We start from the raw sequence: 27,098 nt of genomic DNA, 5'->3' as shown, positions 1-27,098 counted from the left end.
AATATTGCCTAATATGCCAATTAAGGGAAATTAAAAAGTTGGAAAACCCTTCAAAATAGCAGCAGGAAATGGGCGCTTTCAGTGTGTGTTTAAAAACTAGTTTTGTTTTAGTAAGGAACACCTTTTAAAAGGACTGAAGGAAACAGGGTTAGTTGCCACTCCCTTATTCTCACTTTTTGTCAGTTATAAACTTAGTGCACCACTTGTGCCATAAGACTGCCTGATTCAGCCAGTCACTAGCTGTTGAAACGCTCATCCACATGTAGGTTACTTCTAGACTGGACTATTTCAATGTTCTTCTGGCCACCCTCTCATCTTCCATCTGAGAGAATCTGAAGTCCATTCCAAATCATGCTGACACTGTTGAAACTTTCACCACATTTTTCCATCTTCACAGATCTACAAAGACACCCACTGAGAAACACAGCAATTTTAAAAATACATCCTGTTTTCTAATCTCTCCAAAAGGTTTCACCCATTCGCAATGTCTGTATTCTAACCTCTCCATCCTTCCACCAGACTTTTAAGATCTCCTTCCCCATCTGTCCTACAATCTCGCGTGACTACATTTGCAGTTTGACCACATTTGCATAGTGTGCTTTGGGTCATTTCATTAGCTTAAACGCACTATAAAAATGCAGCTTTTTGGTTCAAATCAGTCAGGTGATTTTATTACCTGCGTGTGATCTCTTCACGTGCAAGATCCTGTTTAAGGATGTACTCTTCTCTGAAGACCTGAGTGGCTCGACTCAACAGCTGCAGACATTCCTGTGGCGGAGGAGCTCCTACTGCATCTGATGACCTGAAATGAAGAGTGAAGATGTGCACCGATGAGTTTGAACTTCTTGGCAATTCACCAAATTTCTTTCAACAGCAATTTCCAAACCTGAAATTGTTACCATCTAAAGGATATGGGCACACCACCTGCAAGTTCCCTTCCAAATTACTCACCATTCTGACCTGGAAATATTACTGTACCTTCAGAGTCACCGGGTCACAGTCTTGGAACTGCGTGCTTAACTGTGCGTGTACCAACACTGCACAGATTCGAGGTGACAGTTGCCACCTACTTCTATGGCCAATTAGGGATGAGTAGTAGCTGCTGGCCTAGCCAGTGATACACAATCCCAAGAATTCATCTGCCATTTCACACATGGTCAATTGAAAAACCATGCGAATATCAGACACAAATGGTGCTTGGATATGTAAACAGAATTACTGATGAAGGCTGACATGACTTAAAAGATTCCCATCAGAAGCATATAATACACATTAATTATCTGGTTGAGCAGAACTCCATCCTCCAGGTCTGATTATAACCTTTCCTTTATGGATCCACTAGGGTTGAGGAGATAACATTTACATTTTAAGCTTGAAATATTTTCTTGACTTTTTATTATGGGATGTGGGAATTGCTAACAAAGCCACCATTTGTTGCCTTTCCCTTATTGGTATTGTACTGAATGGTTTAGGAGGTTATTTCAGAGGCAAGTTAAGAATCAACTGCATTGCTGTGATTGTGGAGTCCAAGTAACAATGACGAATTCTCTTCCCTAGAAAACATTAGCAAACCAGATGAGCTTTCATAACAAGTGTCAGTAGTTTCATGGCAACATTACTGGTACTAACGCTATATTCCAGATTTAATGGGCCCTTAGTCATACTGCACAGAAACAGACCCAGCAGTTCAACCAGTCCATCCACGAACCTATTAACCATGCTTTTTATGTTCTCATCTAAACCATTTATTTCAATGCCAAACAAAAGTGGACCCAGCTCTTGTGGTGAAGTGGTTCCCTACCTCTGAGCAAGGAGACCTGGGTTCAAGGCCCATTTGTTCCTTAGGTGTATAACAATCTCTGAACAGGTGGAGTCAAAGATATATATTCTAGATTTATTAATTGGTTAGGAATTGCCATCAGCCACCATGGTGGGATTTTACCAGTGTTTCTGGAGCATTTGCCTCATGGTTACTAGACCAGTGACACTACCACTATACTACTGCCTCCTTTTAAATATCCACATGCTAGCTCATTTTTGAAAGGTGTAACATTTAGCCTTCTAAAGCATTAACTCGGAGAATGCAGGAATCTGAATTCAGTTTGAAATCTAACCTAAGAAATTGACATCAGTAGATGTGACCATGCAAGAGTCATATTGTTATTAAAAAAAAAAGCTGGCTCACTAACTCTTTCTTTAAGGAAAGTTATATTGCATTAGAAGCAGCTCAGAAGTTCAGCTGGGGAGATCCCTTTTCAGAAAAGTTGGGTCTATACTTGACAGTTCAGAAACAAAATCTGCCATCCTTCCTTGGCCTGACAAAATTCCAGTCCTACAGTGACTCGATTGCTCCCTGAGGTGACCCAAAAGCCAGTCAGTTGCATACGCACCTTTTTTCAGAAAGCTGGGTTAAGCATTGAATGGATGCTCCGTTAGTCACCCCAGAATGAAAGCATTGATCGCAGAAATGCCAACATTTATTTCAAGACACAGCCAAGTACGAATTTCAATCAAGATCACTGTTCAAATCTGGACATGTATGGGAGATCAGAATGCCTCATCATTGCAAATTCAGTTTCTCCAGGTAGGAAACACCACTTTATTAAATTTTTCACTTCAGAAGATGCTGACCCAGGGAACATTTCACAAATGGAAACAGCTCACAAACCATTCACCAAAATGAACAAACAAAATGGTACAGCAAGTAGTACTTCTCCAGACAGAGCACCTCAACCGTACCTAACTAGGTATTTCCAGCCTTACAGGATTCAGTGTTGGGAAGGAAACTGCACTGCCTTAACTAAGGTCAGTGAACTCAGCACAAGTCAAATATAGAATTTTATTGTTGTTTTGTACTATATGGTTCTAGTTGTGTTATGTCATTATATGATTCCACTAATTATTTCGCATTAGTCGGCTTGGAGAAGTTACGGAAACCTGGTTGAATGCAATGAAAGAAGCTGAACGGGAACATGTCAATGGATTAAAACAATACCTCAGTAGCAGTGGATTGGTTGTACTACGACGCAAAATGTTTCTAATATGTTGCTCAAAGGAACTGCTTGCAAAGTTTCGCAGTGGAGATGCCATACAGCTGCTTTCTGGGTTGGAACACAATAACGGCGGTGACACTGGCCTTGTAGTGGTCCTGCAAACATCAACAAATTTATTACTATTTATTACTGACCAAGTCAGCGTTCAGACAGTTTCAAATGAGTTGTTGAAAGTATCAAGCCCATACCAGGTACAGATTACTCAATGGCATTATTACATGACAGCATCATGAATAAGTGCAGTAAGACACTCAGCCACCCTGCTCCCCTCCCGGTCAAATCATGGCCGCTCTGATCTTTGCGCAACTTCATTTTTGTCTGTTTCCTACAGCCCTCGATTCCCCTAAAGTTTAAAAGTCTGTCTCTCAGCAATTATATTCCACCCCCAATCCCCATCGTTCTCTGTGGCAAAAAATTCTAAAGATTACTGACTGTCTTGAAAGAAGAAATTTGTTTGTATTCCACCTTAAATAGGCAACTGCATTCCCCACAAGGGGAAAAATCCTCTCAGCATCTACCTGTCACGCAATGAGCATAGGCCCAACTTTCCTGAAATGGAATCTACCCAGTCAAACTTCTGAGCTGCTTCCAATGCAAGGATAACTTTTCCTAAATAAAGAGATTGAAACTTTACACAATACTCTCAATGACCTGCATCAAAATGCCATCTACTTTCACATCTCATCTACACTGCAATATACACCAACATTTTATTGCTTTCCTAATTACTTAAAATTTAGCATGCTGATACAGTGTGTTTCACGCAATAGGACACTATGAACCTACCACAGTCTGCAAATACTGCTTAATTTTTTCTACAAAAGTGGATAACTTTACATTTTCCCATAATATATTCCAACTGTAGCCACAATATCTCAGGCAGACGCTTCCAAACTAATAGTTTTTCCTCCCTGCCACAGCCCCAAGTTGGTTATCCACAATGGGGTGTAGATGTGCAAATGCTGGCTGGCCTCTGATAACTTACATAGAACGTTACAGCACAGTACAGGCCCTTCGGCCTTCGACGTTGTGCCGACCTGTCATACCGATCTCAAGCCCATCTAACCTACACTATTCCATGTACGTCCATATGCTTATCCAATGACAACTTCAATGTACCTAAAAGTTGGCGAATCTACTACCGTTGCAGGCAAAGCATTCCATTCTCTTACTACTCTGAGTAAAGGAACTACCTCTGACATCTGTCCTATATCTTTCACCCCTCAATTTAAAGCTATGCCCCCTCGTGCTCGCCGTCACCATCCTAGGAAAAAGGCTTTCCCTCTCCACCCTATCTAACCCTCTGATTATTTTATGTTTCAATTAAGTCACCTCTCAACCACCTTCTCTCTAATGAAAACAGCCTCAAGTCCTTCAGCCATTCCTCGTAAGATCTTCCCTCCATACCAGGCAACATCCTAGTAAATCTCCTCTGCACCCTTTCCAAAGCTTCCTCATCCTTCTTCTAATGCGGTGACCAGAACTGTACACAATACTCCAAGTGCGGCCGCACCAGAGTTTTGTACAGCTGCAGCATAACCTCTTGGTTCCAGAGCTCGATTCCTCTATTAATAAAAGCGAAAACAATGTATGCCTTCTTAACAGCCCTGTCAACCTGGGTGGCAACTTTCAAGGATCTGTGTACATGGACACCGAGATCTCTCTGCTCATCTACACTACTAAGAATCATTACCATTAGCCCTGTACTTTGCCTTCTGGTTACTCCGACCAAAGTGCATCACCTCACAGTTGTCTGCATTAAACTCCATTTGCCACCTCTCAGCCCAGCTTTGCAGCTTATCTCTGTCTCTCTGCAACCTACAGCATCCTTCGTCACAATCCACAACTCCACCAACCTTAGTGTCGTCTGCAACTTACCCAAAGAATCGATCTCATACTGGGTGCTAGGGCCATGAATGGTTTCAGCAGAACTCAATATTTTTGTTTTTATTCAAACTTTGTGTACTTGCATCTTTCTAATGGAGAACCGGATACCGCTTAGGAGTAGGAGTCATGTCAAATACTCAATGCCACCAATATGTTCAGCAGACCGACAGTCTCAAGACTTCACCAGTCCACAATTCTCTTGGTCCGTATGTTTGAAAACCAAAACAAAACTGCAGATGCTATAAAACAGAAGAAGTTGCTGGAGAAGCTCAGCAGGTCTGGCAGCATCGGTGAAGAAACGAAAAAAAAAATCAGCGTTTCAGCTCTGGTTCTGAGGAAGGGTCACCAGACAAGAAATGTTAACGGATTTTTTTCTTCACAGGTATTGCCAGACCTGCTGAGCTTTTCCAGCAACTTCTGTTTTTGTTCTGGCAGAAAAATTTATGATAAATCAGATGATCACTTTCTCAAGCACTACACTGTTAAACCCATTAATTAAATGATACAAGAAAAGTACTTACAGCAATTCTCTAATAATACATTCAAAAGAATCAGTAATACAAATCATCGCAGCTCCGAGGGACAAATCTGAAATGATCCAGAATCCTTTGACTGGTGCAGGTGGACTGTAAGAATTTGAAGAAACATACACAAGGTGAAAATAACGCAGCTATCAGTTTTCTTAGCAAATAAGTGACAAAAAATATTTTAAGAATTGAGACAGTGATTTTGTGACTAGAAATCCCAGATACCTACTTGTATAATTGACTACTTTAAAATAAAGAACTAGGTTCAACCTACAAGCTCGGTTTAATGTTTTTGTGAAGACCTGTAGCTTGGGTTGTGGCTGGAATTGTTGGTTGGTTCGCTGAGCTCTTTGGTTTTTGTGCAAATGTTTTATCTCCCTTCTAGGTGACATCTTCAGTGCTGTCTAGCTTTCACTGAAGCGCAGTTGTTCTATCCCTCAATTTATTTGGTCCCATTTGTCATGGTGGTTAGTTCTGTTTCCAGTTGTGCACCGTTGCGGTATATAGATGGGGTCTACTTCAACATGTTCGTTTATCACATTGGTGGTTGAAAACCAGGCCTCCAGGAATTCTCGTGCTTATTTTTGTTTTGCTCATCCTTGTATTGTTACTTTGTCCCGGTTAAACTAATGACCTTCTTTATCAGACTTTATTGAAACATGGGAGAGTTGGTCGTACTGTTTTGCTGCAAATTGGTGTTCACGTATCCTGGTGGCAAGTTTCCTGCCTGTCTGTCCTATGCAGGGTTTCTCGCAGTTGCTGCATGGTATTTCATATATCACGTTAGTCCTGTTCACTATGGGTATGTGGTCTTTCGCCTTGGAGAGTAACTGGTGAGGTGTGACTATTGGTTTGTGTGTTATCATTATTCCAAGAGGTTGCAGGAGTCTTGTAGTCAGTTCCGATGTGTTTCTAATGTAGGGTAGGATGGCCACAATTCCTGGAAGCCTGGTTTTTCAACCACTGGTGTGACAAACAAACATGGTGAAAAGACCCCATCTCCATACCACTATGGTGCCAAACTGGAAACAGGGCTACCCATCATGACAGACCAAACCATATCAATTCGGGACAGAACAACTGCGCTTCAATGGAGGCTAGACAGCACTGAAGATGGCACCCAGAAGGGAGGCGAAACGTTTGTACAAAAATCAGTCAGCTCAGTGAATCAATTATGAGCTCAGTGTTTGTAAAATCAGTATTACAACGCCTACATGTCATGAATAAATGAAACAAAACCTGCAGATAGTTTGATTTACAACTCCCTATATGTTGTTTTTATCTTTTTACCTTTATCCTTTTGTCTTATTTAAGCATGATTAACTAGAACAGCACTTCAGCACTCTAGGTGTAGAAGGCCAGCAATCCAGCAGCCATTTTGATCATTTGATTTTAAGGCCCTGAAGACATTTCAATGACGTATCTGCCACCCAGCCCTTCAAAAAAAAAGCAGTCCATACGGATTTTCACTGTCTCAGCTTTATCATTAAGAAAAAAAAGTGCTGTTCTATCCTTTTCTGGCTCCAAAGTGGACGACAGCACATTTGCTAAAGTTCTTGCCTATTCATTTAGGCTATCAATCTATCTTTGTAATGTTATGCTTTCATCTAAACTGCTTACAATGCTTCCTATCTTGGTGCCGCCAGAAAATTTACAATGCTCCCATGAAAATGAAGAACTATGGCAAGATTCAGAAACCTTGGATGACAAGAGAAATTGCGAGCTTAGTCAAAGAGAAAAAAAGGCATACATTAGGTTTAGGAAACAGAAGACAGAGGCCTGAGATAGTAGGAAAGAACTCAAAGAACGAATTAGGAGGGCCAAAAAAAGGCCATGAAATGTCTTTGGCAGTCAGAATTAAGGAAAATCCCAAGGTATTATAAATGTATATAAGGAGCAAGAAGGTAGCTGGGGAAAAGAGTAGTTCCACTCAAGGACAAGAGAGGTAATTAATTCATGGAGACGGAGAAAGTGGGTGAGATCCTCAACGAATACTTTGCACTGGTATTTACAAATGATAAGGACATGGTGGACGGTGAATCATGGGAGGCGTATGTTCATATTTGGGGCATGTCAACAAGAAAAGTGGTGGTATTGGGTGTTTTAAAAGCATTAAAAGGTAGACAGGTCCCCAGATTGAATGGGATCTCTCTCAGAATATGGAGTGAGGCGGGCGAGGAAATTGCTGTGGCCTTGTACAAAATCGTTGCATCCTGTTTAGTCACTGGAGAACAGCAAACGCTGCTCCTTTGTTTAGGAAGGGCAACAGGGATAATCTGGGGAATTGTAGGCCAGTGATCCTTACATCAGCTGCAGGGAAATTTTTGAACATGATTTTTAGGGATTTACTGATATTTAGAAAAATATGGACTGATTAGCAATAATTAACATGGCTTTCTGTGGGGTAGGGCATGTTTCACAAGCTCGTTTGAATCTTTGAGGACGAGACACAGATTGTTCATGACAGCAGAGTGATATGGAATTCATGCAAGATATAATCAAAGTCACTGGTCAATGCAAATAGCTTCCAGCATGCACCATAGGATATTGACTTATTTGTAATAAGAAGTGGAATTCTTTTCACAGAGCATTTAACAATTCTTCAACTGAGTAAAATTCAACACATCTTTCTGACCAAACATCTAGTCAAAACCATTTGAGTCTATGGTTCCTACTTCTTTCAACAGTTTGTGGTTGGTTGGCCAGCACCGACCCTGCCTAGATTCACGAATGCAACATCCAGTCGGCTGCCAGTCCTTGAACATAACGAATATACTGACGCAAATCATCTTCGCTGTTTTTAGAGCAATAATTAACCTGCAATTATTTTTCCCATGTGTAAACATCACTTCGCTTGTTCTCTCCTTCTCTCAAAAAAGCTGTTCAAAATTCAATTCTCAATGTTAGCTTTCAAACCAAACACTGCTAAAGAGAAAAAGTAGGCCAGTCCTAGACACCACTCAGGAGATCAGCAGATAAAGTTTCAACATTAGCGTAAAATCCGGCTTGCTTGGCTTAAGTATGGCAGTGGCAAAAAGTAACAATTTGTAAAACATTTGCAATACTTAAAATATCACAAAACAGGTTAAAACATCAAGGATGTATAAAAGGACAGTATAAAACAAATAGTTTCCAGCTACAGAGCACTGAGGAACATAGGAAGATGATACCTGCATGGCAGTGGTTTGGTGCACAGGACATGTTCTACTAAGCATTTCTGCTCTGCTACCAACTCCTGAAGTGCACTTTTATCTTCTTCATCTACAGGCATTAAAAAAAGAAAGGTTATCAACAATCCTCAGGAATGGGGAAATGCAAGCTAATAGAATTTAAAAGACTGGCAAAAATTACCAAAGTCAACAGATGAGGCCGATCTCGACTACTTTATTTTCCAAAAGTGATTTACTAGTCTCATCTAGGGAAGGAAATCTATCATCATTTCCAGGTGTGACCTACGGTTGACTCGTGACCCACAACAATGTGGTTGACTCTTAACTGCCCTCTGAAATGATCAAACAAGCCAGTCAGTTATAATGATAATTGCTACAAAATCTAAAGAATTAAAAGTGGACAGACCATCAAGTATCAACTGGGTGAAAATTACAAATGGCATGGTCATGTCATATCTGCAAAGTCCTCTGCACAAGCATCTTGGGGTTAATGCAAGAATCAGGAGAGTTATCCCGCAGATGAGCCAGCAACAGCCTTCAAACAACTTGACTCAGTACACAATACAGAAACGGCTAAAGGCCCAGATACTGCGAAGTCTCCAAGATCTGCCAACACTCGTGTTCCAGAAACAGCTACAATTCTACCCAACCTGCTCTAACAGAGCTACAATCCTGTCAATTACCCAACAATGAGGTTTTGCACATGTATAGTCTGTCCACAAAAACCAGCACATATTAAACCTAGCCAGTTACCACCCTATCAGTCTACCTGTGATCATCAGTAAAATGATGTAAATACTCAATTGTTCAGTAATAATTTGCTCAAAAGGTGCTCAGTTTGGGCTCTGCCAGGGCCACTCAGCCCCGATCTCATTACAGCCTTCGTTCAAGCATGGACAAAAAGAGAGATGAATTCCAGAGGTGAGCTGAGAGTGACTACTTTGAACATCAAGGCAATATTTGATCACTGGTGGCATCAAGCAGCCTGCATGAAAATACAATCAATAGGAATGAAAGGGGAAATGGTCTGCTGGTTGGAGTCTTTCAGGAGAAAGGAGGATGGCTGTGATTATGAGTCATTGTCTGAAAACATCACTGCAGGAGCTCCTCATGGTACCGTCTTAGACATAACCATTTGCAGCTACATTATCAACCTTCCTTCCATCAATAAAGTGAGAAGTAGGGGTTTTCTAAGTGGGGATTGGGCAAAGTTCAGTACTATTCACAGCTCCTTGGATACTAAGCAGCCCGTGTCTGAATTCAGCAAGACCGGGAAAATGATAGGGCTTGATGTGATAAGTGACAAGTATCATTCACGCCACACAAAATGAATATCTCTAACAAGAAGAAATCTAACCACAACTTTCAAATGCATTAATGTCATAAAGCTATCTCGATTGCATCAATTCTGATGATATCACCTTCTATAGGAGTGCCTCAGACAGGTTGAACATTTTTTTCAACTGAGGATGCCCCACTACCATAGTTGACAGGGCCCCAAGCAGTGTCTGACCCATTTCCCACACTTCTGCTTTCTTCCCACAAGGACGATAGGGGCCTCCCTGTTCTTAATTTCCCCCACACAAGTCTCCCTATCCAAAGGATCATAGTTAAACAGTTAGGTGTTTATTTTTCAGTGGCATTGAAATGATGGACTGAATGGTGTTTTTATGCTGTAGAGATCTATGACTCTGAATAAGCCACTAAGTTCATACCTTCAGCAGAATGCTACGTCAAGACATATAGTCCCCTCCTCACCCTTGTCAGCATTCTGCAGGGATTGTTCCCCTGGAACACGCTCGCCCACTCTTCCTCCATCACCAACATCTTCACAAAGTATCTTCCCATGCAGCTGCAGAACGCACAACACCTCCATTTACTTCCTCCCTCCTCACCAGCCAAGGCCCCAGTCACATCTTGCAGGTGAAGCAGCTATTTGTTTGTACTTTGCTCAATCTAATCTATATTCGCTGCGCACAATGCAGTCTCCTCTAGACTGGAGAGACAAAATATAGACTGGGTAACCACTTTGCAGAATACCTAAACTCTGCCCATAGAAGTAACCCCAAATTTCAAGTTATCAGCCCTTTCAACACCACTATGTACCTATGCCAACATTTCTGTTCAGACCTGCTGCTGTGCTCCAGCAAAGCTCAACGTAAACTGAAGATAAAACTCATCTCCCATTAGGTACATTACAGACTTCAAGAATCAATATCAAGTTGAACGATTTCAAAGCACGAACATGTCCTTCCATGTCTATAATCTACCTTCACAACCAGAGATCCTGTCATGAGACGGGTTGCTTTCAGCACAGCCAACCCATGTTCACTCAGTCTCCATTATCACCTCCTTGCTTCTCTAGCTTAGTAAGAACAGTCCCTTTTTTGCACTCTGTTTCTTCTCTACCGATCTGCTTGCTTCCAAATACCACTTTTTCCTTTTTCTGAAGGGTCTAGGCGCGAAACATCACCTTTGTGCTCTAAGATGCTGCTTGGCCTGCTGTGTTCATCCAGCTCCACACTGTGTTATTTCGGATTCTCCAGCACCTGCAGTTCCCATTATCTCTGACCACTTTTTCCTTGTTACTTCTAGTTCCAAAGGAGGGTCATTGGACTCAATGTTAACTATTTTCTCTCCACAGATGTTGCCAGATCAGAGTTTTTCCAGCAATTTCCATTTTTGTTTCAATTTATAGACCTACCTGCGCTGAAGAAATTTTCCAGTTCGTTGACCCATGTCAGCCCAATGCTATGCACACCAGCTAGATGTGTGCAATGATACCGTGTTGGACATAATGGATCTAGAATGATAAAATTAAATGAATAAATGACAGATACTACTCCTCACTGTGGCTATATTGAACCAGACTTGGCACAAGTCTAAATTATGACACATTGTGGATTAATAGGCAAAAAAACTGACTCACATATGAAAATCTCATTCAAATAGAATGTTTATTTGGGTTAAAACAATGGAATAAGACTAGGAGATTTATTGCATATAATACCAAAGCAATTATATCAGCTGTCAGTTACCTGGTTTTAAGTTATATAAGTAAATAAATGTAGGAGCATATGAAAGACATCACACCATACCTTTATGCAATCTGATGGGACATGAGAAGTCAGATTGCATTTGCTCAACATCATCTCCCGTTACCAGCTTCAAGCTCAATTCTAATTCCACGCATTCAAACACGTACAGTGAAGGAAGAGATTCGCACCTCAGGTCCCAAGATTCACTGGGCTAAAAGTAAACACGAACAGTATAAATCTTCAAATTTCCAACAATGTATAATATCCACATTATCTCAAACAATGCAAGTAAGCCAATGTAATTACACAGACATTTCTAATTATATCATCATTTCAGTTAACATAATTGCACTTTGAATCAGTTCAGCCAGCATTAAACAGTAAATATCTGCACAACTGGAAATGCCAGCTACATTGTGGCAGTCATTTTATGTATTTCATAAAATCTTGAGAGTCTGACATTATTTCAGTTTGTGATACTTAGTCTATTGACTCATGGTCCTGCTATTTTCTATTCTTATCATCAGCAAATGTCGATTTCTTCCACCCCCATGTACCTGTCTGGCTTCCCCTAAGAGGTTCTATATTATCTTTCTCAACTAAACCTTGTAATAACACATTTCATATTCGGACCACATTATATAAAGAATTTGCTGATTTCCATTCTGGATTGGTTGGCGACTATCTTATATTTATAAACTCTAATCTGATCATCTCAATAAGTGGAAAACGTTTTGTAAATGTACCTTAACTTGGACATCAGCAGGCCCCTCAGCTGTGTGAAAGAGGCCCAGTTGCTTGTTCATGTTATTATAACCACAGTTTGTAAATGATGCAATGATTCTTCACTGAACCTATTAAAATGCCTGCATATCTTTTTTAATATCAAGACCAAAATTGTGTAGCACTCCAGCATATTGTAACTAAGGTGCAACAGAAGTTTAACATAACTTTGAATTTTAATTCAAACTGCCAACAAATGAACCCCGGATAATGGGAACTGCAGATGCTGGAGAATCCAAGATAATAAAGTGTGGAGCTGGATGAACACAGCAGGCCAAGCAGCATCTCAGGAGCACAAAAGCTGACGTCTCGGGCCTAGACCCTTCATCAGAGAGGGGGATGGGGAGAGGGAACTGGAATAAATAGGGAGAGAGGGGGAGGCGGACCAAAGATGGAGAGAAAACAAGATAGGTGGAGAGTATAGGTGAAGAGGTAGGGAGGAGACAGGTCAGTAGGGAAGATGGACAGGCCAAGGAGGCATGGCTTGAGGTGGGAGGAAGGGATGGGTGAGAGGAAGAACAGGTTAGGGAGGCAGAGACAGGCTGGGCTGGTTTTGGGATGCAGTAGCGGGAGGGGACGAGCTGGGCTGGTTTTGTGATGCAGTGAGGGAAGGGGAAGAACTGGGCTGGTTTTGGGATGCAGTGGGGGAAGGGGAGATTTTGAAGCTTGTGAAATCCACATTGATACCATTGGGCTGCAGGGTTCCCAAGTGGAATATGAGTTGCTGTTCCTGCAACCTTTGGGTGGCATCATTGTGGCACTGCAGGAGGCCCATGATGGACATGTCGTCTGAGGAATGGGAGGGGGAGTTGAAATGGGTTGCGACTGGGAGGTGCAGTTGTTTGTTGCAAACTGATCGGAGGTGTTCTGCAAAGCGGTCCCCAAGCCTCCGCTTGGTTTCCGCAATGTAGAGGAAGCCACACTGGGTGCAATGGATACAATATATCACATTGGCAGATGTGCAGGTGAACATCTGCTTGATATGGAAGGTCATCTTGGGGCCTGGGATGGGGGTGAGGGAGGTGGTGTGGGGGCAAGTGTAGCACTTCCTGCGGTTGCAGGGGATCGTGCCGGGTGTGGTGGGGTTGGAGGGGAGTGTGGAGCGGACAAGGGAGTCGCAGAGAGAGTGGTCTCTCTGGAAGGCAGACAAGGGTGGGGATGGAAAAATGTCTTGGGTGTTGGGGTTGGATTATAGATGGCGGAAGTGTCGGAGGATGATACATTGTATCCGGAGGTTGGTGGGGTGGTATGTGAGAACGAGGGGGATCCTCTGGGGGCGGTTGTGGCGGGGGCGGGGTGTGAGGGATGTGTTGCGGGGAATGTGGGAGACGCGGTCAAGGGCATTCTCTACCACTGCGGAGGGAAAGTCGCGGTCCTTGAAGAACATGGACATCTGGGATGTGCGGCAGTGGAATGCCTCATCGTGGGAGCAGATGCGGCGGAGGCGGAGGAATTGGGAATAGGGGATGGAATTTTTGCAGGAGGATGGGTGGGAGGAGGTGTATTCTAGGTAGCTGTGGGGGTCAGTGGGCTTGAAATGGACATCAGTTTCTAGCTGGTTACCTGAGATGGAGACTGAGAGATCTAGGAAGGTGAGGGATGTGTTGGAGATGGCTCAGGTGAACTTGAGGTTGGGGTGCAAGGTGTTGGTAAAGTGGATGAACTGTTCGAGCTCCTCTGGGGAGCAAGAGGCGGCACCGATACAGTCATCAATGTAACGGAGGAAGAGGTGGGGTTTGGGGCCTGTGTAGGGGCGGAAGAAGGACTGTTCCACATAACCTACGAGGCAGGCAGAGCTTGGGCCCATGCGGGTACCCATGGCCACCCCCTTTGTCTGTAGGAAGTGGGAGGAATCCAAAGAGAAGTTGTTGAGGGGGAGGACGTGTTCGGCTAGGCGGATGAGGGTGTCGGAGGAGGGTGACTGGTTGGGCCTGCGGGACAGGAAAAAGCGGAGGGCCTTGAGGCCATCTGCATGAGGAATACAGGAGTATAGGGACTGGACATCCATGGTGAAAATGAGGTGTTAGGGGTCACGGAATTGGAAGTCCCGGAGGAGGTGGAGGGCGTGGGTGGTGTCACGGACGTAGGTGGGGAGTCCATGGTGTGTTGGGGGCCAGGGAATTGGAACCTTGACCGCGTCTCCCGCATTCCCCACAACACATCCCTCACACCCCGTCCCCGCCACAACCGCCCCCAGAGGATCCCACTCGTTCTCACATACCACCCCACCAACCTCCGGATACAATGTATCATCCTCCAACACGTCTGCCATCTACAATCCGACCTCATCACCCAAGCTATTTTTCCATCCCCACCCTTGTCTGCCTTCCAGAGAGACCACTCTCTCCGCGACTCCCTTGTCCGCTCCACACACACCTCCAACCCCACCACACCCGGCACCTTCCCCTGCAACTGCAGGAAGTGCTACACTTGCCCCCACACCTCCTCCCTCACCCCCATCCCAGGCCCCAAGATGACCTTCCCTATCAAGCAGATGTTCACCTGTACATCTGCCAATGTGGTATATTGTATCCATTGTACCCGGTGTGGCTTCCTCTACATTGCGGAAACCAAGCGGAGGCTTGGGGACCGCTTTGCAGAACACCTCCGCTCGGTTCGCAACAAACAACTGCACCTCCCAGTCGCCAACCATTTCAACTCCCCCCTCCCATTCCTCAGATGACATGTCCATCATGGGCCTCCTGCAGTGCCACAATGATGCCACCCGAAGGCTGCAGGAACAGCAACTCATATTCCGCTTGGGAACCCTGCAGCCCAATGGTATCAATGTGGACTTCACAAGCTTCAAAATCTTCCCTTCCCCCACTGCATCCCAAAACCAGCCCAGTTCTTCCCCTCCCCCAACTGCATCACAAAACCAGCCCAGCTCGTCTCTGCCTCCCTAACCTGTTCTTCCTCTCACCCATCCCTTCCTCCCACCTCAAGCCGCACCTCCATTTCCTACCTACTAACCTCATCCCACCTCCTTGACCTGTCCATCTTCCCCACTGACCTATCCCCTCCCTACCTCCTCACTTATACTTTCCTCTCCACCTATCTTGTTTTCTCTCCATCTTCGGTCTGCCTCTCCCTCTCTCCCTATTTATTCCAGTTCCCTCTCCCCATCCCCCTATCTGATGAAGGGTCTAGGCCTGAAATGTCAGCTTTTGTGCTCCCGAGATGCTGCTTGGCCTGCTGTGTTCATCCAGCTCCACACTTTTGTTATAACAAATGAACCCCATTTGCTTAGTTTGCCTTTAAAAAGGGAAGGCATTTTAATCTAGGTCTCTACTTCATGACTTGCATAGATATACCAGGAATCCAATTTCTCCTCCGCCCTGTTTGGGCTCTTACCTTCCAATGGAAGTGCAATGTCCTTATTCATCTTACCAAATTGTAGCATTGCATAATTATCCATGGTAAAATATCAATTAGGTTCTGCAAGTTTATTCTCTTTGTAGTAACACAACAATTGTTTGCACTTCAGATGGCTTGTTCCTGCTGTTTTATCTACTGCATTGATTTTTGTAATTTTGCTTCTGCCTCATAAAACATACACAGGCAAGACTGTTTGGACACTACACATTGAAAACAATGAACTGGGGACAATATCACATCAGCAACTTATCTATCTACTACAAAGGAGGCAGATTGAAGGTTGCAGTGTTTGATGGGTGAAGGATAGGGAGAAGGGAGAGACAGGAAAGAGAAGAAAAAGCCACAAAAATATACAAACGTTATCAAGATCCAAATTAATCACATTCCAAACACATATTTCTTATATGCACATGATCCATTTCTATCTTACCACCTGGTCCTCCTCTTCATCCCCCTCAAGAACCACACAGTGGTATAACATGCCGGATTGTGTAGCAATAACCAGAATGTTGGGGGTACAGGGAAGGCACAGTATGGCACAAGCATCATAGCCGTAATTATCCTCAGCAGCTGGGTGCATTGGCAGAGGACCCAATAACTTCCCTACAAGACCAGTGCTAGGAGAGAAGTAAAGTTCATGTCACATTTTGTAGTACCAACAAAGATAGCTACTCAGATGAGAATGAAACTATTACAAAAGTTAAAAAAAATCCTAAATCCATAATGTTACTAGTCTTGGCAACTGCTGAACTCCATTTCAATCGATGAATTAAAAGTTACAAATTAATTAGAATACTGCCATAAATTTTGGGGTTACTGAATAAATCTTCTGGTTACACTTCTAAGCAGACCTCAATCTCTAGAGTTCACTTTCATTAATATCTAGATTAATGTTAGCATGATCTGAGGTGTCTTGTGTGTTGGCAGGGGAGGGCGTTGACAATCAAAGGTCCTTTCTGTATTCTGTACATGTATCCAACAGCCCATTAAGCTCCTCAAATCTTGGAAGAGTGGGCAGATTTACACTCTAGACTGGCTATATCACTAAGTTAGAAGAGATCATGGCACAGAGGTAGGTTGCTGAGCCACTAATCCAGGCTAATGCTCTCAGAAAATAGGTTGAATTTAAATGCAATTAATATAACTCTCAGTAATGGTTACTGCTGGAACAATAAATTTGGCAAAATTCCAAATGGCTCACTAATGTCCTTTAGAGAAGTTAATCTCACACCCTCCCCAGGTTTGGCCTAGATATCACTCCACACGCATAGCAATGTCGCTGAACTGTAAATGCATCTAAAATTACCTAGCAAGCCACTTAATTCAAAGATCAGTCAGAGATGGGTAACAGATATTGGCCTGGCAAATGACTCATGCATTCCTTGAGAGAATGAAACAAGACATGAACATAATAGAAAGAATCATTAAATCAGCCCATTGAGCCTGTTCCACCACAATAAGATCATGGTTGATTGGACAGTGTCCCCAACCGCACTTCCCTTCCTGTCCTCCATAGCTCTCAACTCCATTTACAGTTCAAAAATCAGTCTCTACTAGTGTCCACCTGCTCAACTTTTCCTGAGAAGGCCATCAGAAGTGTATCTTCTCTAAAGCCCTCCAATACTCATACATCCTTATTTAAGGAAGAAAACCAAAACTGTATATAATACTCATAAGTATGGTTGTCCCAACACCCTGCATAGTTGCTACAAAACTTTTAAGTTTTCTATTCCACTTCAATAAAGGCCAAAATTCTTTTCAACTTGAGTAGTTGCAGTACCCTCACACTTAACATTGGTGATTCATTTTCAACACTACTCAAATCCCTCTGTACTGCAGCACAGTGCTTTTAGATAATTTTCTGCTTTTCTACTCCTCCCTTCAAAGTCAACCACCTTACACAGACTCATAATTATAGACACCATCTGGCAATACCTTTTTGCCCATAAGAATTTGCAGATTGTGCTTTGCTATCTTCTCTGTACATTCAAATTTGACTAAAATAATTGGTCCTTTCAAACAAGTCAAATAGTCCAGAGTCCAGCTCTGATGTCTACAGCTCTCGTTTTGATGCAGTTTGACAATCCAAGAATTATCCATTTATTCCAAATCATTAGCCAATTGTCTATTGAAACCAATATATTATTTCAACCTGATGAACTTTTATCTTTACTACTAAACTTTTAAGTAACATGTTATCAAATACTTTTTGGAAATTCAAATACAGTATATCTGTAGGCTTCCTTCTTTCCAACCTGCTTGCTACCTTGCTAAAGAATGAATACATTTGTCAAATATGATTTCCCTCTCACAAAACTAAGTTAACTCTGCTATGTTATGATTTCCTAAAATGCCCTCTTAGCTACTTCAAAACAGATTCCAGCACTTTCCCGATAACAGATGATAGGCTAACAGGCCAATAGTTTCCTGCCTCTGTCTCACTTATTCCTAGAGTGTCACGAAGCCACTTTATATTCCAGCAAGTGCTGGAAGTATAATACGAAACCTCACTAAGCTAATATAAATTCTGTGCATTATGCACAAAATAATGAACTATTCACTTGGTCCTGGAGTGGACCAAATAATACGTTTTTGTTCAGCCTTATAACTAAATGAGGTCAAAACGTGCAAGCTTTTACTTGTCACTCCCAATTGACTTGAGTGCATTACATTATTCTTTGGTTGCCTCCCACAAAAAGCAAAGGCTTGACATCTGATCTCTTCACTGACTGTGGGTTGACTGCTGGAACTGTTAAATCTCTGACTAAGACTAGAAGCTAGAACATGCTTTCTGCACATCAAAATATCTTCCCATCCAACATCACATAACTATTGCCCTAAAGGATCTGTAAATGACCTAATAATCTAGGATAATAAGTTGATTAAAAATACATTTTTGGTTCATTTACTTCGATGAGATCCTTTTATCACACTAATTCCCCATTTTATTCCGGCAGCTCCAGTTCTGCCTGTTGCAGAAAAGATGGTGAACTCAAAAATTCTGAGCCTCAGTTCACTTCAGAGATGCATTACAATGTAAAGCACAAAGATCTCCTACTCCAGATGGTCATCAATTCCCCAATACAAATTACATGATTTAACAGAAGTAGCTAACAATATGAATCAGGTTTAAAAAAAAACTTTAAAACACTGACATTTTTCTGAAGCTTATTTATCTCTGTTGCCTTCGCACCACCCCCTTTCCACAGGGTCAGTGGCACACATTTACAGATAGATTACCTGTTGTGAATGAGGTTGCAATATATCAAGAAGGTCTCGCCATTTTCATACAGGATGTAAAGTGGATACACCTGAACCTCTTCTTTGGAACGACGCCCAGGAGCGGATGTCAAAGGACCAAAATCAAAAGCAACTGCAATTTCCCCAAGTGACGCTGTATATGATCTAGAGTGATAGTCAGCATGTTCAAAGAAACAGAATCACAGAATTATTACAGTACAGTTGGATGCCATTCAGCCCATTGTGACTGCACCAGGTCAAATATCTAGAACCAATTTCCTGCTTTTCCATACATCCCTGCACAGCATTTTGAATCAATGGCCTTTGAATGTCGAAGTAAATCTGCCTCTACTGAGATGTTAATGTGATAACATCCCATTGATTCATATGCTTCTATAAATTAAAGTCTTTTATCTGCATTTGATTCCGATACAGAGACTTTAAATTATAGAAGTAAACTCTTATCTACCTACACATAGGTATGCAGGCACTGCCCTAAAGCTTCCTGCCCAGCTGGGAATTCAATGTAAAGCTTTTGTAACTCCTTATCCTCTCACACATCGGTACGCAGGCACCGTCTTAAGCTTCCTGGCTGAATTAAAATTAGAATCAAACTGTTTCAAATAAGGTTAGATGGGGAAAATTTATAAAGGGGTGAAACCTCTAAAGCATGTAACTTCTGTCGCTGGCAAAGGGGCCAGGGCACTGACTTTGTTCCAGCCAGACAAATTGGCAACTTGAAATCACAATCTGTCCCAGACAACAACTCAAAATCGCCTCCTGCTATTAGCAGCTACTTCACTCGCAATCGATACTATATCCTGGTCTTTTATGTTGTTGATGTAATAATTGCTTGGTATAATGTTTTTGTCTGTTGTAGTAATTGTTTTGCATATCATGCCATTGTAAATTGTGAAATCGCTTTATGTATCATGTCTTTTGTAAAGTATAAAAAGCAGGGACTGTCCGCTGCTCGGGGAGAATTACTTGCGAGACTCTGCACTCTGTGCCGGGTTGAGTACAGTGATTTTCCACAGCTTGTACTTGCTTGGTAATAAAAGGATTTGTGTTTTTCTAAACAGGTCAGTGTCTTGTTATTGCAGCAAGTCCATGAGGGTCTCAGAAAACAAACTTGACACTACCACATTCCAGGCAGCGCACTCCATAGCCTAACCACTCAGTGTGAAACTTTTTCTTCTCTCATCACTTGTGCCCCACTTGCACATTAATTTATTTCATTATACTCTCGTTCTCAAGATATGATTCTCTTTGTATATAAAATTGTACTTGAAAGAGGGAAAGAATTTGCATTTATAAAGGAGGAGGCAGTTCTAGCTGTTGCTTAAAAGTAGTAGTGAAATCCAGATAAGGTCCAACAGTTGGTGAACATCTAGGAAACAGCAACTATAACTCCATTAGTCCAAACAAAATTTTAAAGAACACACAATCAAAAAGAACCGGTTGAGAAAAATAGCCAATTACAAAGAAAGGAACTGACCCAGGCAATTTGATAAACAAGCACTGCATAAGCACTGATACAACAGCGTGGTACCCATTACTGGACAAGTAATCCAAATGTCCTGGATAAAATGTACTTTAAAAAAAAATCAAGAAAACTTGAAACCAAATCAGTTTACATTGAAAATTGGAGCAAGAGTAGGTCATTTGGCCCTGCTCCACTAATCAACATGATCATTGATCATCCAAGATTTGAGATCAGTTTTGTCTAAATGTGGAAATAAAAATCTGATTTCAACAGCTGTTAGATTTATGAACATTTGGTTTTTGCAGCAATGTGCCTTCGGGAAAAAAACATAGCTCTTTCTGTCTGTAATCACTATTGCCTGAATGCACTTCATACATTGCTTTTCCTTTGTTTCCCAAGGGTTTTTGAACATATTCAAACAGAATTTTGATTTGATTTGATTTATCATTGTCACATGTACTTAAATACAGTGAAAAGATTTTTTTTTGCGTGCAGCACAGGCAGATCATAGTGTACGAAGGTCATAGGGTCAAATATGTGATTGACTATTTTCAAAAGCAGCCATCTCATATTTGATTTCGAGGCAATGCTGACATAGGGTAACTCTTTGCCAGCTCTCTACAGCAGATCCCATTCTGATTTCTTGAAATTGTTCTGCACTCTTAATCCTCAATTCCAGGTCTGTTCACCACCTTTGCAGCCGTAACTTTGTATTCCTCGCTCCGCTCAATCACCCTATGACCTTTGTATGCTATGATCTGCCTGTACTGCACGCAAAAAAAACTTTTCACTGTATCTAAGTACATGTGACAACAATAAATCAAATCAAAAATCAAAATTCTCTTTGAATATATTCAGAAATCCTTAGTAAACAGAGGAAAAGCAAAACACCTCCAGGTACATTAACCTTTAAAGATGTAAGCACAGGTGGAAAAGTTCTAACAGAAATAATAGAATAAGGGGCTTATGAGCTATCAAGTATAAAGTTGTCATTGAAAATATACAAGATGTTGGCTTGATCATACCACAAATGGAGTACTGTATATTCTGAGAACTACATTATAGAAAGGATGTTTGAAACATGGAAAGCACCAAAGCCAATAAAAGACAGGCATGTCACGAAGAAAGAATAAACAACTTCCCTGGATAAAACAAGCATAAAGGTGAACCCAATAGGTTATGTGTAGAAGGCCCAGAGAGATAACAAATGAAAGTTTGCTTCCTCTGGAGTGAGAAGTAATTTAAGATTTTTTTTTGGTTATGAGCCTCTGGTGAACAAAAATTAATGAAGTTTTCTGCAGTTGATAAATTTATAAAGTACTTCAGCTCAGATGGGCTTTATGACAACACCATTGTTGCCAATGTATGCAGAGGAAGAAACAATTTACAATTTGGATGAACGACCTTTCATCAGAACTAACTGTTCAGTGCAGCAATAAAGATTGCTATATTGTTACAGGTGCTGTCTTTCATAGAAGGTGCTAAGTCCTGCTTATCTATGTGAGTGAACAGAAAGGATTTATTATTCAAACTGCTGAGTTTTTCTCAAGTGTTCATTAGCTTTGCCGATGCTTTCTGTGTTTCAAATATCCTTTCCATAATGCAGTTCTCAGAATATATCATACACCGTCCATGGTATGATCAGAACAACATCTTATTCTCAACCAATACAAATAAACAAATCAATAGTATGGAGCCAAAGGAACACTGAGTCACGCAGCAGAGGAGCAGGAATAATTGCAAATGTTTGACAGAACATGCTGCACATATAATGGAAGCAAATACAGCAGCAATGCTAACAGTATTTGTCACTGAGTGCTTTGGGTTGCTGAGGACAAGAAAGAAGTTATACAAATACGGGTTCTTTCATATACAACAGATAAGTTTGTACTTTCTGCAGACAATTAAGAGATAATGCTCAAAAACACAATAACAGGGAAAAAGTAAACTATGATAATTTAGCCATTTGGGTTTTAGCAGGAAGGGTCAGCAGATGAAAAACACAAGTTGGCAAAATAATATTAATGTTTATTTTACAAATCTTATATTTAAGAAAAAGTAAGAGTATAAATCATGTCACAGAACAAGCAAAAAGATAAACATTTTTACCGTGATGCTGGTAGAATATTTTCCTCTTCACACTGAGTAAGGCTGAATGTCTTCACTGGAGTCTGTGGTTGCTTTAAATCATAAAACCTATGATGACATAATTGAATAGTTATGGGAAGAGAACAAGTATTCACCTACTTCGATCTCCACTAATGGGCATGCAACAAAACAATGTGAGAGACCACATTAACGTTAAATGATCCTATTAAAGCCAGAGTAAACCTGCCTGCCATGCTGTCCCAAGTTTACAAGATCACACTGTGCAGTAATAGCAAAAAATCAGTTTTAAAATTGTGGGCCCATGGTACTGGCAAATTAACAGACACACAGGACTCTTATGTCCGCAGATGTTCACCTGAATCAATCTTCCCAAGACAAGTAAAATGCCCACATGAAATTTTGGACCAGCTGTGAGGAAGGGGAAAGAAGTATACAGCTGACAAACATTTCATTCCCAAAAAGTCGAATGGATATCTTTCTTTAGTTTTAAATGTTTTACATCAGTTAGGTTTCATGAATTTGAAGTGCTGGCTTAGTGCAGAATAGTCAAGTTACGGAACACCAATATGAAGCAATGCAACTTTTAGATCAAGCAGTGTATTACATTACCTTATAGAATTATCAGAGGTCAACATGACAACATGTGGTTCCTCAGTTTCACTAGGGTACCAAGCAGCATGCTTCAACGTCAGTGATGTCGAACTAGTGAAAAATCTTTCTGCTATAGGGACTGTTCTGCAATTTCAAAAAAAAAACAAATATTTAGTGCCCAAAATATTTTCTCCTTTATGAAAAAGGGTACAGATACCCTGAACAGCTTTTATAAAGAAATGCTGTTTGTCAATCAACCCAATAAGCTCAACCCACAAACATAAGTAGAGATCAGAAAGAATTTCCAAGCAGCCAACAAATTGTCTTTGGTCAAAAAAGAAGTCAAACTAAATCTTCAGCAGGATCCTTAACCATTTCAACTTTAAACATTTTGGCTTGTTGATTATAGTCTGGATTGTCAACAGACTGGGATATTTCACAAACCAATTTGATAATGGTGGCATAACTAGCTTACACTGAAACCATTTGGTTTTTTTAAAAAGGCATGGTCTACACAAAACAGACCTTTAAAATAAAACATTTAGGACAGCCAATGTGCGCAATGTATGGGAAAACACTAGTTTACTGGGCAGGAAAATATTCACATCAGGTAAAGTTATTTTGGACTACAAAGAATATTATGCTTTTTTTCTCTTAATTATTTAAATAACAGTAGTTTAGTTATTCTTTCATAGGATATGAGCATAACTGGCAAGACCAACATTTGTTACCCATCCTTAATGTTGCTTTAACTAAATTGCTTGCTAGGATATTTCAGAGGACAACGAATAATCAACAACATTGCTGTAGGTCTGATGGCTCACATACACCAGTCTAAGCAGAGCACAGATTCCAGATTATCAACTGAATTTAGATTCCACCAACCAAGGTTATACTTGAATCCATGTACCCAGAACATTAGCCTGAATGCCTGGACAGTGAATCCAGCGATTTTAGGACTATGACACCATACACTGAAAATAAATCTATGAAAAAATAGATGTGCAAACATGTTGACATGAACATACACCATTCATCCAAACTTATCTGAAAAATATCATATGAATGAACATCAAGACAAAGGGAAATGAGAAAGAATGATTAATCAAGTATGAACAGAAGTTAAATATCCAAACCGTCAATTTCAATAAATCATGGCTAAAGCAAAATACTGCATATGCTAGAAATATTCATCAGATCTGGCAGCATCTGTGAAGGGATAATGTTGAAAGTTTTAGGTTGATGACTTTTCCTTTGAAGTTTGCCAAAATGTCATCAGCCTGAAACAGCAAGTTTTTTTCCAACTTATAACAAAGATCGTCTGAATTGCTGAGTATTTCAGGCATCACTGAAAACAAAACAGAAAAGCACTGGATAACTCAGCTAGTCTAACAACATCTGTGGAGAGAGAAAAACAAAACTAACATTTCAAGTCCAAAATGACTTATTTGGGAATGGTTGAGACATATCAGACTTGAAACATTAACCGTTTCTCTCTCCACAGATGCGGTCAAACCTGCTGACTTTCTCCAGCTCAGATCTTCAGCACCTACAGTACTTTGCTTTTATTCTACCATTACTTATTTTGATTTCATTACATTGGGATTACTGGCAGTTTAAAAAAAGGGCTTTTTTTTTGCAATGTGATCATGGAAAAAAAACTGCCACAACATATTTCATTGAGTAACTTTTGAGAGTCAGAAGTGAACTAGCAGTTTCTTTCTGCCAACAGAGTAAGTGATAATTTACAAATTGTGCTTTTGGCACTCTGTCTATTCCTCAGGAAGTCCAGGAGGGTTTAAACTTCTTCACTTAATTATTTTCCATTTAGTGATATAACATTATGAATACCAGGGCCTCAGCTGAAACCATTTCACTTCAAAAAAAAACAAAAATGGAAACATATAAAACACTTACCGACAATTAATCGTGTCTCTTCCACCTTCAAATTCAGACCTCTTTCCCCATCGCTGGGGTAGTTCCAAAACCATCATGCCTTTAGTTCCAATGAGTAGCACATGATGCTGCGTTGGGCTGAGAAGAACCTCATTCACTTCAAATAGCGGTGGATTTATAGGTAGTAAAGTCTGTAGGTGAACAAAGTAAACAATTGAACTTCTATGGCATGAAAAACTGCATTTATGTACATCACAACCATCTTACAGGAACTCTAATATAGGGCTGAAAGCTAGCTGCTTAATGAGCATGTGGTAAATGGTTCAGTTTAATTTTATTCCTAAGGTTTAAAATAGTATAGGAGTGGAGGGAGAGATTAATATTATAAGGAAAAATAAATAATGGGATAAAAATAATTATGTAGTTCATTAAATAGTGCAAGACAGGTGGCAGGTCATGGCTGCAGTACAAGTGAGCTTCTGTGTCAGCGATGCGGCAATGTACCAGAATATTTTGTATCCTGAGGCAATTCCACCACTTAGAATAGGGTCTTCTGATTTGACCAGTTGTCAAGGACAGTAGGAGCACTGTAGCAGAGGGAAATAGGGTAGGATGAGGGCAAGAGTGCAGGAGCCTTAGCCTTTAACTGTTCAGTGAATGAACAAGCCACTCAAGCAGGGGAGCAAAAAGAAAAGTAATGGTAGTAGGGCACAGTATAGTAATGTGAGGTTGACTCTGTTCTCTGCAGAGACAGGGGACTGTCCTGTGCTAGGATTTATGTCATTGGCTCAGGTTTTGGCAATCATACAATGGGAGGAGCTGGATCCATGAATATACCAAAAATACAAGGAGGACAACTGTATAGGTTCTCCATTCAGTATGAGGAGCTAGACATCAAATTAAGCAGAACTTCAGAGGTAATTATCTTCTGAATCATTTGGGCAGCCAAGTGAATGGGTAATGGCCAGACTGAGAGAATGAATAGCTACTAATGGGGACCATGAGTGGCTGGCAATGGGCTGTTTGTATTGGCAGCCCATGTGATGACAAGGCCTGATGTGTGGGAACTGAAGTAAGGGTGTGAGAGACGGTTCATCAATACAGCAGACAACCTCTACCCATTTTTTTGCCCAATCAACTGTTTTTCCTCTCTTTGGGCTCCATCTCTACCCATCATTTACTCCTCCCCCAACCCATCCTTGTCAAGCTTTGTACTTAGATACAATCAGTTCTGAAGAAGGGTCACTGCAGCCAAAACATTAAAAACTTACTTTCTCTTCATAAATGTTGCTAGACTTGTTGAGTTTGTCCAGCAATTTCTGTTTTTGTTTCTGAATTTCAGCATCCGCAGCTCTTGGCTTTGGTAAATTAGCTCATACACCAGAAAACAATCCCAATCTTTCCCACTCTCCAGCCACCACACGCCTTTACTCCGTTGCCTCATCTTCGATCTCTTCAGGCCCGACCTGACCCTCGCCGCCGCCAACGTGGTTAGTCTTTGTCGGCTCCTGTCTGCCACACACACACACACACACACACACACACACACACACACACACACACCCGGTTTGTACCTGGTAGGAGTCGATGCTGGCGTTCAGGTTCCGGAGATTGGCAGCATAGAACACGCTTTCGTTCATGTCCCAGAAGAAAAGATCACTATCAACGCAGAAGACAAGGTTCTTGACCGGATCGTCCAAATATCTATCACCCCTTTTCAGTCGGTCTAACAGGGGGTGGTTCAGGAGCTCACCCCACCACCGCTCACAGCCGTCCGCCATCTTCCCTCGGACGTCCTGGATGTGCATCACTATGACGAGTAGCCAATGGCAGCCGAGCCGACCGTCCACGTGCCGGCTTCGCGTATAGTGCGCCTGCGCAGTGGGCCTGATGGGGAAGGTGGGGTGGTTGTCATGGCGATGATCGAGCTGCAATTTCGA

General features: G+C 41.4%; 1 protein-coding gene across 2 annotated transcripts in view; it reads right to left on the bottom strand.

Annotated features, from left to right (window-relative positions):
- The window catches only part of nup88 (nucleoporin 88), a 51,642-nt gene extending 24,689 nt beyond the window's left edge, over nucleotides 1-26,953 (bottom strand). The window contains exons 1-12 of one of the 2 annotated variants that reach the window (XM_048557499.1): nucleotides 26,733-26,953; nucleotides 25,180-25,349; nucleotides 23,281-23,406; nucleotides 22,672-22,758; nucleotides 19,077-19,241; nucleotides 16,270-16,453; nucleotides 11,736-11,886; nucleotides 11,342-11,440; nucleotides 8,638-8,728; nucleotides 5,462-5,566; nucleotides 2,996-3,148; nucleotides 677-802 (exon numbers count right to left, since the gene is read on the bottom strand). In XM_048557499.1, coding sequence (XP_048413456.1) covers nucleotides 677-802; nucleotides 2,996-3,148; nucleotides 5,462-5,566; nucleotides 8,638-8,728; nucleotides 11,342-11,440; nucleotides 11,736-11,886; nucleotides 16,270-16,453; nucleotides 19,077-19,241; nucleotides 22,672-22,758; nucleotides 23,281-23,406; nucleotides 25,180-25,349; nucleotides 26,733-26,939 — 1,664 coding nt within the window. In that variant the 5' untranslated portion in view covers nucleotides 26,940-26,953. Of the gene's footprint in view, nucleotides 1-676; nucleotides 803-2,995; nucleotides 3,149-5,461; nucleotides 5,567-8,637; nucleotides 8,729-11,341; nucleotides 11,441-11,735; nucleotides 11,887-16,266; nucleotides 16,454-19,076; nucleotides 19,242-22,671; nucleotides 22,759-23,280; nucleotides 23,407-25,179; nucleotides 25,350-26,732 lie in introns of both variants that reach the window. The other variant, XM_048557498.2, reaches the window with a different exon arrangement.
- Between the last annotated feature and the right edge of the window lie 145 nt (nucleotides 26,954-27,098).

This window comes from Stegostoma tigrinum, chromosome 27 (genome assembly GCF_030684315.1).
Source record: "Stegostoma tigrinum isolate sSteTig4 chromosome 27, sSteTig4.hap1, whole genome shotgun sequence".
Lineage (NCBI taxonomy): Eukaryota > Metazoa > Chordata > Chondrichthyes > Orectolobiformes > Stegostomatidae > Stegostoma > Stegostoma tigrinum.
The sequence above is the reverse complement of the archived record's forward strand: the minus strand, read 5'-3'. Positions and strand labels throughout refer to the sequence as shown.